This window comes from Amphiprion ocellaris, chromosome 24 (assembly GCF_022539595.1).
Source record: "Amphiprion ocellaris isolate individual 3 ecotype Okinawa chromosome 24, ASM2253959v1, whole genome shotgun sequence".
Classification (NCBI taxonomy): Eukaryota; Metazoa; Chordata; class Actinopteri; family Pomacentridae; genus Amphiprion; species Amphiprion ocellaris.
In genome coordinates this window covers 12,174,105-12,196,113 of record NC_072789.1, presented here as the reverse complement: position 1 = coordinate 12,196,113, position 22,009 = coordinate 12,174,105, and the positions used below count along the sequence as shown (strand labels likewise).

Below are 22,009 nucleotides of genomic sequence, written 5' to 3'. Positions count from 1 at the left end.
TGTAGCTTTATAAATAAAGTTTGATTGAGTTCAATGTGAAAACTTCTTTGTGAGGTTTCAAAGTTGCTTTTAGTATATATTTATCTGTAATAAACGAAATAAAGACCAACAACCAAAATGCATATTTAATAATTTAATTTCACCATGCATAAACCAAATAGAAAATACTTTACAGCAATGACAGTAATAAAAAAAAAAGACATTTCATGATGCTGAAAAAAAAACGCAGGTGTCACAGATCACTGAAGGCTCACAAGTTGTCATTAGTTAGTCTGACAATAGTTAGTACATGGTTAAGTAAATAAAACAGTTAAGAACACATGAAAAACAAAGTTTGTTAGAAAAATGCTGATGTTAATTATATGTTACATCCATTTGATTGATATTTAATTTTAGCTCTGCTTTGAAAAATGGGCCTTGATGCCTGGTGGGTCGACACTACACAAGTTAATCAGTGACCCCCGACAAAAATGGGGGTTGAAATATGTAGAAGGTGGGATTAGTGGGTTTCTGTTGAGGTGGGGGTACATGCAGAAGGCATTTGTTCTACACCTCCATCCCTTCAAATGGCACTAGTTTTAAAAAAATAAAGAAAAAACATTGCAAACACACTCCTTCATATCACAGACGACTATCAGCATCGTCGTACAATTAATACTGCTTTTATCACATCATCTGTATGGCATGTCGTTACTCTAACCTATATTCAGGTAAAATCTCATTTTCTGTCTGTCCAAGGCAGAAGTAAAAGAGGAAAACAAGTCAAAAAGAACTAGAAATCAACCCACGTTTCTCCCATGTAAGCATTATTATTATTATCCCAGTTTCACAGTTAGATTAAATGGCATCGGCTGGATATGTTTTCGCCAACAGAAGTGACAGATGGGAAGCACCAGCGCCACCTGAATGACAAACACTGATGCAAAGTAATTAACATTATGAGTTTCTGTTTTATTGAGCTTCTTTGCTTTGATTTGTGGGATGGGATATTAAAATCCTTCGAATGATCTGGAGGACTGGTGCAGCCGAGCATTTGGCTGCTGGAATGATCCCACTCAGGCCAATAAAGCAGACAGGCCTTGAAATTATCAGCCTGCTTCATAACACTACTTAATTACAACACTGCTTCACACGGATGACAAACCAAAGCAACGTGAAGCACTGATTCACATATTCATGTTTCAAGTCACTTACGCACCCTTCTTCTGTTCTTCACCTGCCGCTGGTGTGATGCATGACAGCTTTTGAAATGAAAAGCTGCCAGACAAATACTGGTCATACAGACAGGAGCAACATTTTAGCTTGTAGATGCAAATGTGGGGGGGGGAAGATATGCTGATTGAATTTAAATTTACATATGTTTGCTTGTAAATGTCATTTGCCAGGGTTTTCTATTTCAGCTGAGGCAGGCAGGTGAGGGAGTGAGAAGACTGGTTCAAAGATAGTGAGGAAATATGTTAATTCACAACTCCATCAGCTCCATAAATGAGTGCAATTACACAGCAACCAAACACTTTTCAAGCTAAAATTTAAAAAATGACACAAAAAGGGCAGCTGGGAACTGTTTTATCCATGTAAGCATCTAAAAAATGACAGTTGTTCATGTTAGATTGCTGTATAGTTACAACTAGTAGAGCAGAAGAGGGAGCTGTACAGTAAATTAAAAACAGGAATGAAAACACAATAGGTCCAGATCACTTAAGCTGCATTTAGAGGAATGAGTACGTGCTATGAGTTCACTTCTTCCATTCATTCATCCAGCTGTCTGCTGTTGCGAAGCCAGTGCTGCTTCTTGGTTCTTGATTAAATGGACACCTTGACACCATGGAAAAGAAAGCAAACAAAACTATTTCTTATCACCAGAATCTGGAAGAAAAAAAAAAGTTGAGCGATATCTGGTGACACTTGCAACCATTTCTGGTTTCAGTCACAAATGCTAAAAACCAGACAGGTTATTTTAGTCTCCAGAGGAATAAAACATGTCAAGGAATTCATTTAAGACCGAAACGTAAAGGTGGAACAAACAGTGTTTCCCCTCCACAGACTAAGTAGTCTTGTTGCAATGCTACTTATTTCTCATCCTTATCTCTTCAAGAAAGACAGTAATACTTAATTTCTATCAAGTAGGGTTCAGTGTTCCAGAAATGTCATAGATATGGGATCTTCCAGTTTGTTGAATGCCTTAAGCTTTGCTAATGTTTACATGAAAAACATAGGGAAACACTGCATCCTTCCACCATCTTCTTTTTCACTGTATCTTGGGAGATTTTGATATTTTTAAAAATTTCTTCCTTGCAATTAGTCCCTTCCTTCATTGCTCCATTTATCCACAAAACAGGTAGTGTACTTTTTATCCTCTCTAGCAGGACTCTCTGTTGTCTTGCATGTTGATCCTTCACGTTCTTGCCAGGAGTCACTTTTTCTTCCATCTTTTCACAAAAGGACAAATCTGTCTGCCTGTTCTGTCCTCACCGGCGGATTTATTTCATCTCCTCCCCTCAGAACAGGACGTCTTCGTTGGTAATGAGCGTCTCCACCACCAGTCTCTGGTATCGGATGTCATTCAGCGCTGTCATGGCGTCCAGCTCGGGGGCCCTCATCAGCGTCGGGCCGAAGACGATGCCCAGGTTCTCGCTGGACATCAGGTTCTCCTTCTCGTACTGGGTCACTCTGGATGTGGAAAGCAGAAAAGTGTTGTAAAGAAATCAAACAACTAAAAAAGAAAGGGAAACTACAGCGTGTGTGTCAGAGCTAAAAATGATTATTTTCACTGTTGATTGTTTTTCTGATTAACCAATTTGTTTTTTGGTCTATAAAATGTCAGAAAATAGTCAAAAATGTCAGTCACTGTTTCCCATGTATCAGAGAATTTTGCCTTTTTCCATTCGGTTGTGTGTTCATACCTCTTGAGGTGAGCCATGAGGTATCGCAGCGTCTCGCAGTGAGCCGGCGGCAGCAGCTTCAGGGCCTCATGGAGGGACTCCAGCCGTTTTTCTGGGTCTGTAATCTCTGCAACATGCGTTACAATATCAAACTGTGTTTTAGGAGCACCGATTATAGGCAATATTGTGCCAAAGCAACACGTGGTATTGAGAAAGTATCTGTTCTTGCCCCTTGTAAGAAAAATGTGATGTAATAATGTAAAAGAGTGGATTAAAGTACATGAAGTTTTAAGACGTACTTCCAGTTTCTATGAAGCGGGGGTAGGCATCATATGTGATGATTGGAATAGGCAGCTCTCTGAAGTAGAGTTTGAGGGCTCCGGTGATGATGTTGATGTCCTCGTAAGCATTTGAAGAAATATCGGCTTTTTCTCCATCTGTGGAGGAAATCAGTTAAGTCAGTCAAACTGATGTGAGTTGGAGGAGAAATCTGGTCTGGTACCTTTCACAGATCCAGTCTTAAATCTCTGAAACCTAAAAGCCGCTGTGAGGATTGAAAGGCATGTTATTGTTCAAAATATCAGCAACTCTGCAACATTTTTTGGAGCCAGAAACTGCAATAAAAAAAAAATAATTAAAACTTCTGACTGTTCTTAAACTACTCATGTGTTAGTCTCTGTTTGATGGGGATGTTTCATCAAAACCATTTTGTGTAAAAATTTGCCAAAAACAAATCGCTTGCTCTATTGTGTGCAGGTCTGAGATTAGAGAGAATATCTGTGAAGCGTTTCTTTATGTGTTGCGTGAATTTCAGAATCTTTTGAAACTCCTGTAGTGTGACTCCAGCCAAATAAAACAATCACAGTGACATTTCATTGATCCAACGAGAGAAGTTATTTTAGAAACAACGGGGCGACACTCACCTCTGTCAAAGGCCAGCTTAACATCTTCAATCAGCTCACTGAAGCCTGATATTCTGTACAATCCCTCTGACTGAAGACCTGGAGGGAGGAAATCAGGGATTAGTTTGACAGATCAAGTAAGTGTAAAAGTTGGCTTCGATTCTGTATAACTAATTATAAAGTAATTTATGCCATTTTTTATGACATGATGCCACAAATTTACTGCTGTCAGTTTCCAAAATGAGAATATTTGTGATTGTGAGTGTCTGTTTTCCTGTTATGTATACTGAAATTATTTCCACTCGATTAATATGTTGACTATTTTCTGGATTAATCGACTGACTGTTTATATTATAAAATGTCAGAAAATGGTGAAAAATGTCAATTAGTAAATATTGTCCTGAAATTACTTTTTTTTGCCCCCAAAACCAAAAAATGCATTAAGTCTGATGTCACAGAGGAACAAAGAAACCAGAAAACATTCACATTTCAAAAGCTAGAATCAGAAAAGTCCAATTTTTTTCCTCTAAAAAAATATTCAAACATATTAACTGCAGCTCTAACTGAGACAAAGCAATGTGTTTGTTTCCTGTTGTCCCAATGGAGCGGCTTCAGTAAATCAAGGACTTACAGAAACAGTTGTTCAGCTCACACAGACAAGACGTAGACAGAAGAGGTAGACGGTGAAGATTGATTAGATAAGAAAGACAGAATGAGCGGGGGAGGACTTCAGCTGGCTCCAGCTCTGCAGTCAACTTCAATCACTTCAAGTCAGGTGCCTTTATCGATTTCACATATTAGTTTCACTCAGGTCTTGAATCAGAGTCAATAAAATACCGTCTGGCAGCTCCCCTGTGACCACTCAGACCCTCCGGGAGAAAATGTCACCCTGTCACCCAATACACTCACATAAATCCACATGTTGGATTCAATCTGGGTGGGCTGACAAACAAACACACACACACACACACACACACACACACACACACACACACACACACACACACACACACACACACACACACACACACACACACACACACACACACACACACACCTTGTATACGTACACCAGCCTCGTGGGTGTTCTCTCTTTGTAGTCTCTCTTGCAGCAAACAATACTTAAAAGCTTTTTTTGTCAACATTATATAATCACTGATTCACTCCTGCCCATTTATGCTCTTGTTCTCTCTCACCTCGAGCTTCGATTTCCTGAATGCACATGTCGACCACCATGGGTCTCTTGGTGTTGTGGGCTTTCACCAGCGTGGTCAGGTCGCAGCTGTACACCTTCTTGACGTGCCGAAGGTCCGGCTGGCAGTCGTTCGGTACAACTTTGGAGCACTGCTTGTGAACGTTCAACCCACAATCTGACAGATACAAACACACACTTGTTTGGAACTGACTCTTCTAGGCATCTTCTGCTGTTTTATTTACATAAATGACACAATAACAACATGGCACAATGTGATTTTCTGACACTGAGCTGTAATTACTAGACAGGATGGTTGCATAAAAAAGTTGCATTTGATCGTAGGAGTACCAGAGGCACAGTTCATCACCCACACAGTCATCATCACACTGACAGCCTGTTCTCTGGCAACAAACCGAATCTTTTAACATTTAAAAGCCCAATGAAACACTGCAGATGAGTCAACAGCAAAGTGACTAACTTTCGCCGGCTGTCCCAGTTTCGAGTCACGGTTTAAGACAGAGAGGAGGCGCAACAAGAAAGCGAATCTTGAACAGCACGGATGTACAGGAGGAAAATAAACCACTTGAAGAAGTGAATTACCTGCACATTTCACTCCCTGAGCGATGAGACCCCACATGAAGTTGGCACAGTATTCACACCAGTGGGGGCCCCTGAATGTATGAACCTGGGTACAGAAAGAGACAATAAGGGTAATTTAATGTTAAAATTACTTTTTATGAGATTAAATATGAAACTTGACAACAGATAAGCCCAGCCAAAATAATAAATTAACTTAGATATGCCACATTGGTATATTTGACCAGCTATACGGTGAGAAGAAAAGATGAGAAAATTATTCACATATGTCCAGATTGGGTCAAGTAACACCTGAATCCCAGCAGTAATCTTTATTATAAACTGACAGCCACTGACAAAGGAATGATGGAGACACAATGGGAGTGCTGAAAGGGTACTTAGAGAAGAATTATAGTGAGAATCTGCTCATTTATTGCACAAATTGACTCTATAATGAAATGCTAATAACCTCCATCACATCACAGCATTCTTTGTGTTTCTCTTGAGCTCAGGATTCTGTGGCTCTGACCTTCTTGCTCTTCACTAATGGCTACTTGTAGTATTTAAATCTGTGAATGTAAAGCGCTAAACAAAGGCTGAAAACACTAAATGTAAGCGCAGCACTGTGTGAGTCTCCTAACACTGTCTCTGTGCCCTCTGAGGTGGATTTGAATAAGACCCTGCGAGCTGAATCAGCAGCACAAACAGCATCGGGGGGAAGTGAAGGAGCGCCTCACCTTGAAGTTGTGGACCTTCTCGTACTTGGGCGCCAAGTCGCTCTCCCTCAGGGTGGCCCGCCGAACCAGCGATGTGAGCTGCGAAAGGGCAAAAGATCTGATTGGTTGCCAGAAGGTGGAAGCAGGGGAGGTGGGTTTGGAGGGAGCCCGGCTTAGAGGGGCTCCTGAGCCAGCGCCGGAGTCTGAGGCGCCACCAGAGACCGGCAAGGAGGGGATGGAACCAGCACTGACATTCAAACCGAGAGCGGCGGTAAACAAAGAGCCCTTCTGACTTTTCTGCTTCTCTGCTCTCCTGCGAGGCTTTTTACCTCTTTTAACGACATAAGACTCTCGGCTCGGCATCATGGAACCTGGAGCTGTGGCGAAGGTTTGACTCAAACAAAAAAAAAAATATGATGTTAAACCAAAATCTAAATCTCACTAATAAACAAAGTGAGCCAATCAAACTGACTAAAAAAGGAAATACTCTGACAGAAAATAGCACAACAACTACATTTCAAAGCTCCATCTGACAACAACATCCCAAACCGAGGAGGCAGCGCGGGACCAATCCTGCTGTCTTAGTACCACAAAGATCAGCCAATCAGATTAACGCTGCATACTGATGGAGCTGCATGGTGCAATTCCAGTTCATAACAACAAAACAAAAGCCAGCCAGCCAAGATTAAATCTGTCCCCAGATAGGCAACTTGAATGAAAATAACTCAATAAATCTTCACTGCTTGGATGAGTTTTGTAAAATCCTCCAGACCGCGCCGACGACACTGAATCCCAGTGTTTCTGTCTCGTGTAGGTGAGTGCTTCATCCCACATGGCTCAGTGCGTGTTAATCCTCTTTCCCCATCATCTCCACATTCGGCAGGCAGCAGCGGAGGAGGGAGGGATGGATGGAGGCGGAGAGAGCCGGCAGAGGAGGAGGGGGGGAAGCTACGGCGCAGTAATGGATGAATTTAACAGGTCACAATGATAGGAGAAGCAGCCAATCAGGGTGCAGCAAGTCCTGTTGTTTGCCACCGATTCTGCCACCTCAATTATCCCAGGAGAGGAGAAAGAATGAGCTGAGAAACAAGCTGTTATTTTGCTCATTCGTTCACACTTTCTGTCCCCTTCTGTTCCCCTCCTTTTCTTTTGTCATTTTACCTGCAGCATCTGTCTGTTTTTCATCTGATGCAACCACTTTATGTACTTAAAACTGACAACAACGGTGTCCTTGGATGACTCTGAAAATCATCCATTATCTCAGATCATGCAAGTAACATTACATAAGAGACGTTCGAGGCTATGTTTTCACTTAAGAAGGGCACTTTAGAAGAAGTTGGCTGTTCTGGTGGATGGATGGATGAATGTTTGGTTGTCTTCAGCATTTTTTTCCAGCTCATTTTTGAGCAAAGGTGCATAAAATCCTACCACAGACTTCAAGATTTGGTGTTTTTTGGATATTTTGCACAACATTAAGGTGTTAAAAAATGAGGATTTGTAACCTCAGCAAGCTACCACACATTCAAGTTTATGAATCGCAGCTCATTTAGAATGTTGATATTTAATGATGGTTTACAATTCCCCGGACAAAAGAGCATTTTGATTACAGACAGACACAGAAAGGAAGATGAATAAACAACAGATGCTGCTGAATCAAACTTTGCATTATTCTTTTCTGTCAGATCAAAGGTGAATTTAAATCTGGTTCCTGCAATCTCCATTCTCATCGCCATGCAACAAATTCAATCTTACAGGAAGGCCTTATAAATTCATTTTTAAAAAGTAATCTCCAGAACCATGCGGTTATCGTCCTCACAGGGGCCATAAAACTGCATTTAACCTCTAATAAAAGGAGATTAGCTGTATGAACACATGAAATATGAATTTCTGGTGTGTTTGTCTTCCCTACAGAGAGCTACCAATGGTCTCAATGTCACAGACGAAATGCTTCGTCTGCAAATCCACTCGATTGGGAAAGCACACACGTACACATGGCCACCCCCTTTATACACAGACACACACACACACACACACACACACACACACACACACACACACACACACACATATACACAGACATACACAAACACACACACACACACAGAGACAGTGATGTATGAAGTGCAGTGTAGGTGGTCATGCACTGCAGGTCATACAAGGCCTCGGGAGGCCGGTGTAGCAGCTAAACGCACACGCATGCACGCTCACACACACTAACGGTACTACTTTGCACCCGACTGTTGTTGTGTAAAAGCTGGACTTCTGTTTGTGAGTCGGAGGGTTCTGCAGTAGTTGCATCTCCCGCTTCAATTTCACGCACCCACCTGCACAAACACACAGCTGCAGGACTCAGATTTACATTTAACCAGTGATTAGCATCCAAGTTAGCTCCTGCGTCATACAAAAACCTCACATCTCCCAAATTTAAGTCACATTCTTGCCCCTAAAAGCCTCACCGATAAGATACAAAAGTTTCCAGGGAAGAAAACTCTAATCACTTCACAGCTGAATGAAAATTAATGAGCCGGCAGCAAACTCGATGCCTGAATACTTAGTAGGCGGCGTTTGGGAGATAGCAGGTTTCTGCAGGCAAACCGCTGTTATGTAATTTTACTGCAGAGCCCTTGGCTGGAGGCCATCTATCCTCTGGATCCATCCTCCTCCTCCTCCTCCTCCTCCTTCTCCTTCTTCACCTTCTTCTTTCACAATGTTCCTCATCCTTCCATCCGACTGCTGCATATACAGCAACTTCTCTCACCTTTGTCCTTATTTGAATTCTTTACAGTTTCATAACACTTTATCTTCCAAAAACAGCCTTTACAATCCCTGATTTATAGATTGTAGACAGTTCTTATTTGTATTTTATACTTTTTACTACATTCTAGAAATACTGTGCTGCTAACATTTTATGCATGACGACTTACATAACTTTTATTTAATCCAGTTTAATTTAGTGACTTTAAGAAAAGTTTTGCGGCAAGTTATTTTGCCCGCAACACAAATCCACTCACTTCTGTTCTCAGCTGAACTCAAACAGAAATTTACGACAATTCTTACTTAAGTTGCCTGGATTTGCAAACATGTAAAGTAAATATTGCATCATACAAAACAGGACTCACCTCAGAGATACTTCACACTTTCTACTGTCAATCTGCGCACTTCAACAGTTTTTATTTTGACATTATAAATGTTTTATCACTCAATGTTAATAGTCCTTCACTAAAGGCATTAAAGAGATTTGAGGAATTTGTCTTATAATTTTCAGAGAGAATTTTAGACTAGAGGGAATATTATTCTGTTTGCAGCCAATACTCTTTGCCAGCAACTCAATTTCTTATTCAAACTAACCCTCCAAAACCCCCTGTTGCCTTAAAGTCAGTTTGCCAGAAACGTATATTAATTGGAGAAGGCTTCTGGCCTGAGTGCCAACACAGAGTCCAATTTAAACATCAATATTTCTTCTAGGGAGTGATGAAAATATTGACTGGTATTTACTGTGACTGCTGCTAAGACTTTATTGTCACACAGCTTCCAAAACGTATCCCTTGTTGATAATTCTTCTTTATAATGAGACACTCATTAAAATACAATGAGAAAGAAAATGTGAGATTTATATTCTCAGGTCTGCACAACAGTAATGATGTCAAATTCATTGATTCTACCCCTCTGCCTGATCCACTAGCCTGTTATTTCATGAATGTTTAGTCTGTGTTATTACATGCACATGTGTCTGTCCTCACCCTCTCCTCGGTGTTGCAGTCATCTTTAGCCGGAGCAGGTCCATCGAGCGCCTCAGGACTATGTGGCAGGTGTTTCTTCAAGGTGGGCTCCTGGTTCAGGGTGGTGTAGCCCACGTGTTCGTAGATGGGGTTTATGGTCATCTTCGCGATGTACTCCGCTGCCTGACACAAGACAAGAGTCTCTGTAAAAAAGTCTAGCTGAAGAGTTCTTCAATAAACCCTATAAACTCCAAGCGGTTTCTGGTCTTGTCATATGGTGCAATTTTCACTGCAATATAAAGTCCTGCACCTCTAACAGAACAACCACGACTAGAAGTAAAAAGAACTCAAAAATGCCTTCTGTGCAACATAACATGATTTTGACTGACGCAAATTATATGAAAAGAAATTAATTTCTATATTTATTCATTTTACAAAAATGGAAAAAAAAACTCTAATCAACAAATCAACATTTTTACAAGTGATCATGGGTGTTAACAGTAACAGAAAAATGGTATCTCTACTTAGTATAAATATTTAACTACTTGCATTATATTTTTCTTCCTTATGTGCCTCCTATCCTGTCTGTATAAACTTTTCTAATACTCTATCTTATTGTAAATACCACCAATGTTGCACTTTTATTGTAAAGACCAGCATTCTTGGCACCTTAATTCTATTTCTTTGACCAGCACAATTTGCACGTTAATTCCACATTCTTTTGTCGGTCATCCATCCATTTATCTAACCATCCACCCATCCAAACACAGCCTGCAGTTCAACCGAGTACAGCTAAATCACTAATGACTTCTCATTTGCACCAGGGCACACAAAACTGTATTTTTTTTCTCTGCAGAATCCGGTTAATGTTTTTTTTTTTTTCCCTCAAAAGACACACATAATTAAAATGGATTGATTCTCCCTGTTTTTACAGTTTCTGGATCTAATAAATTGTGTTACTTTGGCTATTTTAAAAATATAATATGCCTGACAAGCCCTCTGGTGGGTTTTAGGGATCAAAGGGTTGAGACACTTAGAGGTTTAGATCATTTATAACAGTTGCAGTGTTTCTGTGTCCCCAGACAATATTTTTTTTCTGCCCATGAAACCACATTTGACCCAGTTGGCCCTTGATTAAAACTTGCAACAGGGTCATTGAATGTCGACCCAGCTCAGTGCCACTAGTTCATGTCATGGAATTTCTTGAGAGAAATAATGTGAAAACCTCTAATAGGTTCATGGGACCTTAAAAAATTATGAAGCTCAACTGACATTGAGAAGTTACAGCTGTAAGTCCTGATTGGTGAGTTCAAGGTCATTTGTGTTTGTTACTAGCAATGGAAAGAAGGTCATATTGATGCCAACACACACCTTCGTCTCAATGTAGAGTGTGATGAGGCCGTCTGTGACCAGGTCGTGGATGGACTCAAACCTCTTCTCTCCAACAAAGTGCTTCCCGTCATGGTAGAGGCGGAAGTTTCTCGTCTGATTCCCAAACCTGGGAAAAATACACAGAAATGGGCAAAATCAGTTCTGTATTATACTGAAAGCCAAATGTTGCTTTCTAAATTAGCTAAAGCACTGCCTAGCAGAGAAAGAAGCAGTGTGTAATATGAAATACGTTGCAACGCTACTGTTAAAACATTAGTTACACTTAATTTTTTACATATTAGGTAGCTCAAAAGCAAAAAACAACAAATGCATTTAAAAAGAGCTTTGATCATTGCTAAAATTTACTTCTATTGTTCTGTCCCCAAAAACAGTGCCGACTTAAAACAAAGTCAGAAAGAAATGGCACAAACTGAGAGACAGAGCTGTGATGGACAGACTCTGAACTGGGCCAACACATTATCTGCTCCTTAGTGGATCACAATGAAACCACCGCAAGATAAAACAGCACCATTAGATCATTAACCCAAAATCCAACCTTTCCTTTTCTACCACCCAGACTGGGACTAGTTTATGAAGGGGTATTTATGGAAGGTAATTAGAACCACGGGGAGAGGAGAGGCAGTGGAAGAGAGGGAAAGCTGCGCAGGTGGAAGAATGACACAGCTATGAATAGACCCAGCTGACCCAAAACCAAATTCAAACTAAGCCGTGCACCCATTTTAAAAGTGTGACACCTACTCAGAGAAAATGCTCACATCACAATCAATCTGACAGTAAAATAAATACAAGTGGGCAGCAGGGTGGTACTGAGGAAACTGAAATGAACCTGAAGCAACAATCCTTTGAAACAAACTGTTAACCTTCATCCCCCCCGACTCTTTCCCATCTCCTCACGAGGAACAGCTTGTCGAGAGGAACCACGTGAGTTCAGAGATGAGCTTCTCTGAGCTGCTTACAGTTTGACTGCTGCCTTTACTGGAGAGATAAACCTTCACACCTCACAGCACCTTTACACACAGCTAGACCCGCTTCACACAGCAGCACAAACTCTCTTTTCATTATTCTGTCGCACACATGCAAGACAAAGTTGAAGGTCAGGCAGCAGATCCTAGAAGAGCTAAAGTATCCCAGAATGCTAGCAGGTAAAAACTTTGTGATTTAGACCCACACAAGTTCCCACAAACATTATACATCAATTGCACTATTTCCTCTCACTTAGATTCACTGATCTTGATATTCCAGACTCTATTTGGAACTGATTTTCTACTGGTAGTGGTTAATTAAATGCACCGATCTCTCCTTAAATTAGCCAGAAACAAACGTACCGTAGAGCCAGAGTGTATGTGCCCGGCTGTCTCTGACTCTCTCTGATGAGGTAGCTGCCTTCGGCCTGACTCAGTAACTGGTCGGCATCTTCTCGTGAGATCATCCCGTGGTACCTGGACATAAAAGAAGCAACATAACAGTTACAAAAATCCAATTAACCCTCAGTACCTGAAAGATTTACAACTTTCTGTCAATCCTCTGAACCCTAAAACACACTAGCAGGTACAAAAGGTGGGTTAAACTTTTAAAATATCAACATCCCACCACACATCACAACGAGAAACTATAAAAACAGGAAGAATCGCCTGATTTTAAACAAGTGTGACTTTCAGTTTGGTTAAAAAAAAAACAACCAAATTGAGTTTAAAATCTTGATATTTCATCAAAATCACTTCATTCTACTTGTCTCCTTCAAAAATTTGCTTGAATTGCTTAAAAACGTAAATAAGCTAGTGCAACCATGAAGCCATGAGTGACAACAGTTCAGGGGCTTGCTTGAACTGCAGGCAGTGTTTTCATAGAGTAAAGATGAGAGAAGTATGAAAACAAATTAAAAATGTCAGTAATAAAACATCAGTAGCATGTCAAGCCAATTTTGCAGTATCACTCATTGTGAAATAAATAATCTAATAATTTAAACTTTTTCTGTTTTATGTATGGCACTATGACGTTATCATGCTGTCAATTTCGTCAAAAGACATTTCTGAGTTCTCACTCCTGCTTCATGGTTGTTCTGTTGGCGTTGAGCTGCAGGATTTCAGATGGAAGTGAAACATGAGCCCACAGTGAGTGAAAACTGACATAAGTAAATAAACTGCTTGGGGTTCAAAGGGTTAAACGTAAAAGTCACCGTTTTAAATGTTTTGAAGCAACATGTCTCAAACGAATCGGTAACACACAGAGAGTCAACTTACTCTCTGCCGTAGTATTTAGGTCGGTTGTCCACCTGCAGGGGGAAGGAAAACAGATTGTGTCAAAACATTAAAATCAAACCAGGCAGAAGGACGACATTGATTCTCAGTGATGTGAATGTGCAAGATTTTCAAAGAAAATTTTAAGTTATCTGACTCTGATAACTGTATGTCATTATGAAGCCTAAATCAGCCAAACTCAATAATTAGTGCAATATTATCATGCATTCATTATTTGAACTTGACTCAGTGGTTCACTGCACATTCACTCACAACTGACTCAGAACTCACTTAAACTGAGAAATGAGCAGATTGTGACCCAAAAGATTTGTTCAACAAAGGGTTTTTAAAATGGTTTTATCAGCATGAAGTGTGTCTTCCAGGGTCTCCTTTGAAAAACAAATGTACAGTTGGAATTTCCACACCAACAAAGCAATTTTCAAAGGATCAGTATTACATCAACTGTTCAGTTTCAATGACGACACCACATGGCGTCGTATCTTTCTACAGAAGATCATCCATCACATGAAAATACTTATAATAATCTTGTGTGACCTCGAATGGCCTTAAGATTATACAAATTGTGTGCTCGTGCTAAATGTGTCCCCAGAATTTGACACATTTTTGAAAACAAACCTCTCAGGGCACCAAGCGAGAGGTTGTGGGGGCGCCGAGAATATCGCATGAGTCAGATAAAAAGCTGAGCACTGTGTTCTCAACAAAACTGCTGTCGAGCCAATAAATCAACAAAGACCCAACAACAGCGGTGAATATTAATTGGGATGCACAAGCAGGTGTGTGTGTGTGTGTGTGTGTGTGTGTGTGTGTGTGTGTGTGTGTGTGTTAGTAAAAGACAAAGAAAAGGCTTACACACTCAAAATACGATATGTAAATCAGGATCTGATTTTCAGCTTTTAAACTTCAATGTGAGACAACAATCTTGTATTTTGAGTAGAATATGGTCCACAGGAGCATCAACTAAACACCTGCTAAGTAATAAAACGAGGTCTAGTTAACTGTCATCCGTCCACGTGCACCTCTGGACAGCTACCAGAACTGCTCTGAGGCCTGTCAGGAAACCATGCATGCAGCGGACACACTAACAGCCATTACTAATGCTCAATACACATCCTTGGCTGCACATTACAGAGTGCTGAGCCGCAGGGACACAACTGTCTGAAACAAAAACACATTTCCAGTCCCGCCGTATGTTCTGTCTCTGTCCTTTGAATGAAATGATGAAATAAAGTGGTGCTGAGTGAAATGGAATATTTTTTTGAAGAGTGACTGGCAGAGCCTGGAAACAAACATGTGGAGCATTTATTGAAGGGGATTATCTCCAATTTTGGTACATAAATCAGGCAAAGACACAACATGTTCAGTTTTAGAACATCTTAAATTAGACACCTGAAGCTGACAACAAATCCTAGCACGGTCCACTTACTTTTACCTGCTGTTTTATCAAATGGTTTCTACTAAAATCAAAGGAGCATCCCACTGTGCATTGAAAGACTTCCACTCAACTATCACTGTGGGAGGTAAATGGGCTCATGAGACAGAAAAGGCGAACTATTGTAGGAGAATTATACCTGCCAAACAAAATAAATGACATCTCTTAGACGACCGAAACTTGTCTGAAAGTGGAAGAAACTTCTCCAGCCTGACAAGAAGATGTTTTGCATGAAGCCAAATCTCAAATCCTAAATGTTGTTTAGCCCTTGAGGCCCTGAAAATGGATACAGAGATCTTCGGTTTGCCAGTTAATTCCCAAAATAATTAGAATTTGTAAGAAATGATGAGATTTCTCTGTTTATTTAATCATTTTGAATATAATTTAAACTTACTGCAATTTTGCAGAACCAAAGATTATGTTTTTATTGTGCACATTTGGTTTTGTTAACCCTCTAAATATATTTATAATTATATGTGATTTTTTTAATTTATTAAAGATAATGTTGATTAACATATAACATATTTTTTCTTTCAAAAAGCAGCACATACTTATAAAATAATGATATTCTTTAGAATAAAACAGTGTAATCTTACTGTCAAACACAGTAAAATAATGAATTACCATTTATAAAACATGCAGATTTTTGATGTGGACATGATTTATCGTTTTGGAATTTTTATGGTTCACATGTAGAAAATTTTTTTCTATGATTCTAATCAGAGCAATCCTTAATATATATTAATATTTACTTTAAAATAGCAGCAAATATCTAAAAAAAGATGATATTTTTCTGAGTAAACGAGTGCAATCTTACTGTCAAATATTGTAACAATGAATTACCTGTTGTACGATATACAGATTACATGTAAATAAATACATTTTTCTATGACTTCACTAGTCTGTAATTCAGTAATTTAACAAAAACTGTAAAATAACAATAAATTGTTTTAAAAATTACAGTTATGAACAGTTTTTTTTTTTAGCTAATGCCCCTCCTCTCCTTCATGCCACTCTTGTATTTCACAATTTTAAAAAGCACCAGCCACAGATAAGTGCTTATCGGTGCATCATTAAATCACATATGGCTCGAGAGCCACATTGGCAACATGGGGCTGCTGGTGGCAGGGGGCCCCTCCATCCGTCTGTCTGCTGACTTTAACTGGGTCAGCACCGACCACAACACCGAGGCCAGTTCACCAAACCCAACAGCTGCTCATTTAGCATCTGCCCCAGCACACACACATCCTCACACTCTCAGAGGTCTGCCTTCCTTCACACAAACACCACATCCACAATCCCTCACATCCTTAATCCCCCTTGGATTCCCCCAAACCGTGCTGCCTCACACACAAACACACATCTGGTAGTTGCCCCCTGTATGGGCAAATGTACCAGTGTGAAGCATTTAGCGTACATCAGCAACATGCCAAACCACCTGCATGCCCTCCTCTAGGACGAAGACCAAACTGAACCTCTAACTGACACAAAACAAGCTTACATTTGTGCTGTTCATACTTGGAATTACATGTTTTCAGTGAAAGGGAATCCTTTTGAGGACACTAATAAAGCACCATTTTTCCGTTTAATAGCTCGAGGATCAGCAGGGACACGAGGCTAAGATGTTTTCCATGTTCTCTTGTGTAGCACAGGATTAGAGGAGCATGTGACCTTTAGCACAACATCATCTCCAATCTTTTCCTTTTACACTCGCTCCTCCGCTAACAGCTAATGAAGCAGAGCGGCTTTAAGTACAACAGAGCAAAATAATCCTGTTGGACTGCTTCAGTGACACAGAAGCTTTCCCTGCTAACATGAAAAACCCTGTTGTATTGACAGTAAACATGTTTAGATTATATACAGCTTAACAGATCCCTGAAAACAATGGACTGGTGAGCTACAGCAAAAAATAAGCAGCCTGCCACAAGCAGAGTCAGCAAATGCAGTTTCTGAGGAGGCAGAGGAATGTTCGCTCTAGACTCAGTCCATCCCATTATTATTTCTGTCGCTGGTTATGAGCACGTTGTCAAACATCAACTATGGCAACGCTAATGAAATAAAATAAAATCTCAAAAATGTGGACATCTGAATCCCTCAATAAGCATGGCAGTTGCTAAAAAGCTACGCCATGGAAAATTATTCTTTTTAATCTTTATTTATCTAAAAATATGCTAATATTAGTTGTTCCAAAAGAGTATGTCCTTGGGATAGTTCTTGCTTCAGCAATGCAGCAAGTCTCTTTATTAAATTACATCACTGCCAGATCACATGGATCAAAACAGGATTTCTAAAGAATAACACAAGACAGACTAATTAAACTGGTTGGCTGACAGAGAGGAAGTGTGTTCTCACCTCACAGGTGCAGGTGACTCTGCGTGGGTGAGGTGCCTCCTGCTGGAGCTGGTACACTGTGACACAAAAGATGCAGCAAAATGATCACTTGAGGATCTCTCATCATAGATAGATAGATAGATAGATAGATAGATAGATAGATAGATAGATAGATAGATAGATAGATAGATAGATAGATAGATAGATAGATAGATAGATAGATAGATAGATAGATAGATAGATAGATAGATAGATAGATAGATAGATAGATAGATACTTTATTAATCCAGAGGGAAATTCAAAGTTAGACCCCAGCATCGACAAGATTAATAATAACCACTCACTTTGAGCTTTACACTGTGGCCACTGATGCTTGCAAACACTTAGATCAGAGATTTTTGAGGAGCCACAATGTGTAACTCTCTCTTAGTGACGGATCCTAATAGCAAGAAACTGGCTGAATAACTGACTAGAAAGCTATTGCATCAGCTGTTCTCAGTTTTTGGTGTATTAGAACGCTCAAGAACATGGTAGAAAATATGAGGAACATTGGAATGAGATTTGGTATGGCCGCTACCTTGGCCAAGTCTACCTTGTAAAAGAGACCTCTAATCTCAATGGGACAGCCTGGTTAAATAAAGGTAAATGATAATTAAACAACATTAATAACAATAACAGAAGGTGCATTTTCTAATGTCAAGGGATGTGAACAGTTTTGGACGTTGCATCTTTAGTAAAAAAAACAAACAAACATCAAAACAGTTCAAATTTAACATTACCACTCACACAATATTTTTCTCAAAAATCATAATTCATTAAAATTGGGTATTGTACTGTATTCAACTGTATTTGCATATACACTGTGTTTTATTGATACTTACAATACGACTTCCACACTGGTGGCCTGTATTCATCATGATCTGAGGACAGAAAAAGCACAACAATGCGTTTACAGCTACTCAAACTTAATTTCCTTTGCTACAGCGCCCTCAAGTGGAGAGAATATGACAGTGGTCTGCCAGTTCTATGTCTAAATTAGGCATCAGGATGCACTTTTTCCATCTTCTTTCTGCTGTACATCACATAGTATCTAATCCAGTGAAAACTTCATGTACAAACAAAGTCAGACATTCAATCAAATGGCAGCTTAATGGATGAGAAGTTGGACAAGAGATTTGAGAGCAGCCACTTGATTTTCATGGCTGAGCGCAGAAAGTGTAAAAGGAAATTTTGCATTTTTATTAACGCTGCTGCTAAATAAGCACGACTAAGTAAACAGCCTAATATGTTCCCTCCCTGACAGAATGACATATGGAGTCAACTACTTTATTTTCTTGAACGTGCAGGTAATTACGTTGGGGTATCATATTGATGGATGACGTGCTTCTCCCCAACAGAAACTGCACTAAACACAAACAGCGACTAAGTAGCTTAATAAATAGATCAACTCTGTGGAGCATGAAAAGCTGCAGAAGATTCATTTGTACTGCGCTGCAGAAAGGGTGGCTTGTAAATGAGCTGTTTATCTTTCTCACACTCAGACATGCTTCATCCCCTCAGGGCCACCCGTCTGAAATGAATTGTAGATGGATATCAACATTATAGCAGCGTTTCCTCCTTGTTTGTTCAGCTGCAGCAGACCATAAACAGTGACATTAATATTAGTAAATGCGATTAAAGGCGAAACATTTCAGCTGCAGGCACTCATTTTGGGTGTTTGGCTGAACTCGGCCAAGCATTTCCACTCAGAATCCGGACTTGTGACTCCTCCGAAACCCTGTCCAGGTACTGATTTCAATTCATGGTCATGTGCTTTTAGTAAGCGAATGTGGTTCATCAATCTGCTGCAACTGTCCTGCCACTGCTGCAACACCGCATTTACAACATACAATATTTTAATTTAACAGTACATATTAGATTTATATCTGCAAGTGTTGACACTTTGACAAAGAAAGCCTTGTTGTAGAAGTGTGAAAAAGGCAATGCTGCTCAATACAACATGCAATTTGTTTATTCTTATATGTAACAACGCTGTGCTTAATTTTTTGATCTGCCGAAAGTCGCCCAATGTCTCCTGCATTGCAATTAAATACTAAAATCCCACCATTTAAAACCCCACTACAACCAATCCCTGAAACAGGGAAAAACTAAAGTGAAACGTCTTCACTCTGACCTCTGAAATGAATATCCATATCACATTCTATAGCTTGTCAGGAATATACCGTCTTCCATCGTCTCTGCATGGGTAAAACTCACAGCTCCGTTTCCTGCCTCGGTGTACTCTGTACTCACTCTACAAGCCTTATCTATTCAAGTCTCGTCGTCTCGGTATCCTGTCTTCAAAATAACTCCAAATCCTCCCCGGTCGAGTGTCTCACCCTCCTTCTCGAGGCAACACAACCTCAGGGCCAAACTAACAAGAAAACCAGACATAACATACAGACTGCTGACACTCACAGGGTTATTACTCAAGTGTTACATTGGCATTTTCCCTTTTTCCAAAGACACACTGTACTACATTGCTGTTTCCAGGCAGCCACTACTAGCAACTAATTTGCAGATTGAAAATATTCATTAAAAAAACGTACAAAAACGGTAATGGACTAAATGATGCAAAAAAACAGGGAACAATGACTAAACTGAAACACTACAAGTTATTATCACAAATTATTTTTAACATGACTGTTTTGTTTTTAAAAATTTATGGCAAAGCTAATAAAATGCAACGTTTATTACAGTTTCAACCATTATTTAATGCTGATGACAACTTACAAGACTCCCACTTCAAATATGAGCACAAAAGTCCAAACAATTAATAAAAGTGTGTACATAAGCATTGTTTTTAATTCTTTCCTTCCTCAGTAACCTTCTCCCATTTATCTTGTGGTGCTTTGAAAGGGGGCCCTGACCCATAGATTAGGAATCAGCTAAATGTATACAACACAGTTTAAACTGGCTCCACCACTAAAATGTTTCTTATGCATTGATGCAGTAACAATCTAAAAATGGATCATGTATTACAGACATTTTTACAGCAGATGGAGCACTTTTTTTTTAAGATTTACATATTTTCTGATAATAGTTGGACACTTTTATAAAAGTAGGAAATAAATCCAGGACTTGTAACTTGTCATGTCTACTTGCTGCCTCACTGTTCTAAGATTTGTCCTGCCTCTCCCAGTTTTATCAAAATACACCAGAAGGATATTATCAGCTTGGGTGATAAAAATGAGACACTACTACAATGGCTTCAACCGAGCAAAGTGCACACACACAATCACATAAGGGTACAATGACCATCATTTAAAGTGTGACACAGCTTACCAAAGACATTTAGGGCCATCTTGATTCTCAGATATGATGAACAATTAACCAGCAGATCCAAATTTCCACCAAAACGCACCCACTTAGTTCAAATCCTGTAAAAGAAGAGACATAAAAAAGAGCAATGAGGACATGTTTCACAGCTTTTTAAGCTAAGCTAAGGCGGTTGAAGTAAAAACAGCTGAGTAACGATAAACAATAATCAGACTATGAGAGAGCTAACGTTAGCGGGTCCGCGCCGCGTTACTTTAGTTGGCAGGTTGAATCGAGGATAAAACGGAACACAGAGATGTTGTTGACAACATATTGTAAAAGAAAAACATTCGCCTTGTGATGTAGTAAAAGTAGAGCGGCAACGAAGGGCAACAATGAGGAATTACATGTCGGTTTAGCCATTTAAAGGCTGGCTAATAATACGGAGTACTCACATACACATCCATTCTACATTATGGTCGCCATCTTGCTAGGTCACGTGAGCAGTCTCGCCCTCTCTCCAGGGTAACTATGGCAACAGACCCGCTGATACTTCTTCGTGGTGAACACGTCGTTGTTGTTATTGAGTTTGTTTTTAGCGGGTTAAACTTTATTTAGGTTGTGTTTAAAGGTAATGTGGTACAAGTGTGAATGCCATGTTTTGTGTAAAAAGGAAAGAAAGACTCACCGAAGTCTCAGTCAGTAAGCAAACTGAATAAATTCATCAAACTGTTCCGTTACAGCAGCAAACCAATCACAGTATATAAAGTGCACAGATCTATATCCCTAAAGTCTGGACACATTGGAAATATCATTAACTACATATTTCTTACCTTATTTAGGTGAACACCCAGGTTCGAAAGATTAAATTCATCTGCTATCTTTCGATATGTCCATCCTTCACCTCCACTAAGACGTACCAGTTCAACTCAGCCATATTTAATTCATGAAGGCAAAAATATACATATAGTTAATGAGAATTCGTATGTCTCGAGACTTTAGAGACACTCTGGAGAAGAAAAATGAACGCACACTACAGACACGAAACGAGGGTTAAATTCTATGAGTGCGAAAAGCAACTACATTGTCCCATATGGTCTAGCGGTTAGGATTCCTGGTTTTCACCCAGGCGGCCCGGGTTCGACTCCCGGTATGGGAACGCGCTACATTTTTAATACGTAGAACCTACGGTGGAATAACTGACATTTAAAACCATTTTATAAGTAGCCACACTGCTACAAATACAAATCCAGTGCATGTGCAACCACATGCAATTGAAAAGTTTGCCATAGCCTAGTGCTAAATGCATACG

The 22,009-nt window shown here is 39.7% G+C and overlaps 1 protein-coding gene and 1 non-coding gene across 2 annotated transcripts; one reads left to right on the top strand and one right to left on the bottom strand.

Moving 5' to 3' along the window:
* Positions 1-120: 120 nt before the first annotated feature.
* Positions 121-21,210, bottom strand: LOC111587764 (N-chimaerin). The gene is made up of 15 exons (XM_023297869.3): positions 21,153-21,210; positions 20,725-20,819; positions 18,282-18,320; positions 17,422-17,477; positions 13,623-13,654; positions 12,708-12,821; positions 11,362-11,488; positions 10,012-10,173; positions 6,293-6,370; positions 5,580-5,664; positions 4,981-5,154; positions 3,806-3,883; positions 3,182-3,319; positions 2,904-3,009; positions 121-2,670 (listed from the first exon to the last, which is right to left on the bottom strand). Exons 2-15 carry the CDS (start codon positions 20,741-20,743, stop codon positions 2,499-2,501), a joined length of 1,380 nt encoding a protein of 459 aa, XP_023153637.2. The 5' UTR covers positions 20,744-20,819; positions 21,153-21,210; the 3' UTR covers positions 121-2,498.
* A 574-nt stretch (positions 21,211-21,784) lies between these two features.
* trnae-uuc (transfer RNA glutamic acid (anticodon UUC)) lies at positions 21,785-21,856 on the top strand. Its single transcript has one exon. It is a non-coding gene; the product is annotated as a tRNA-Glu (tRNA).
* The last annotated feature ends 153 nt before the right edge of the window (positions 21,857-22,009 follow it).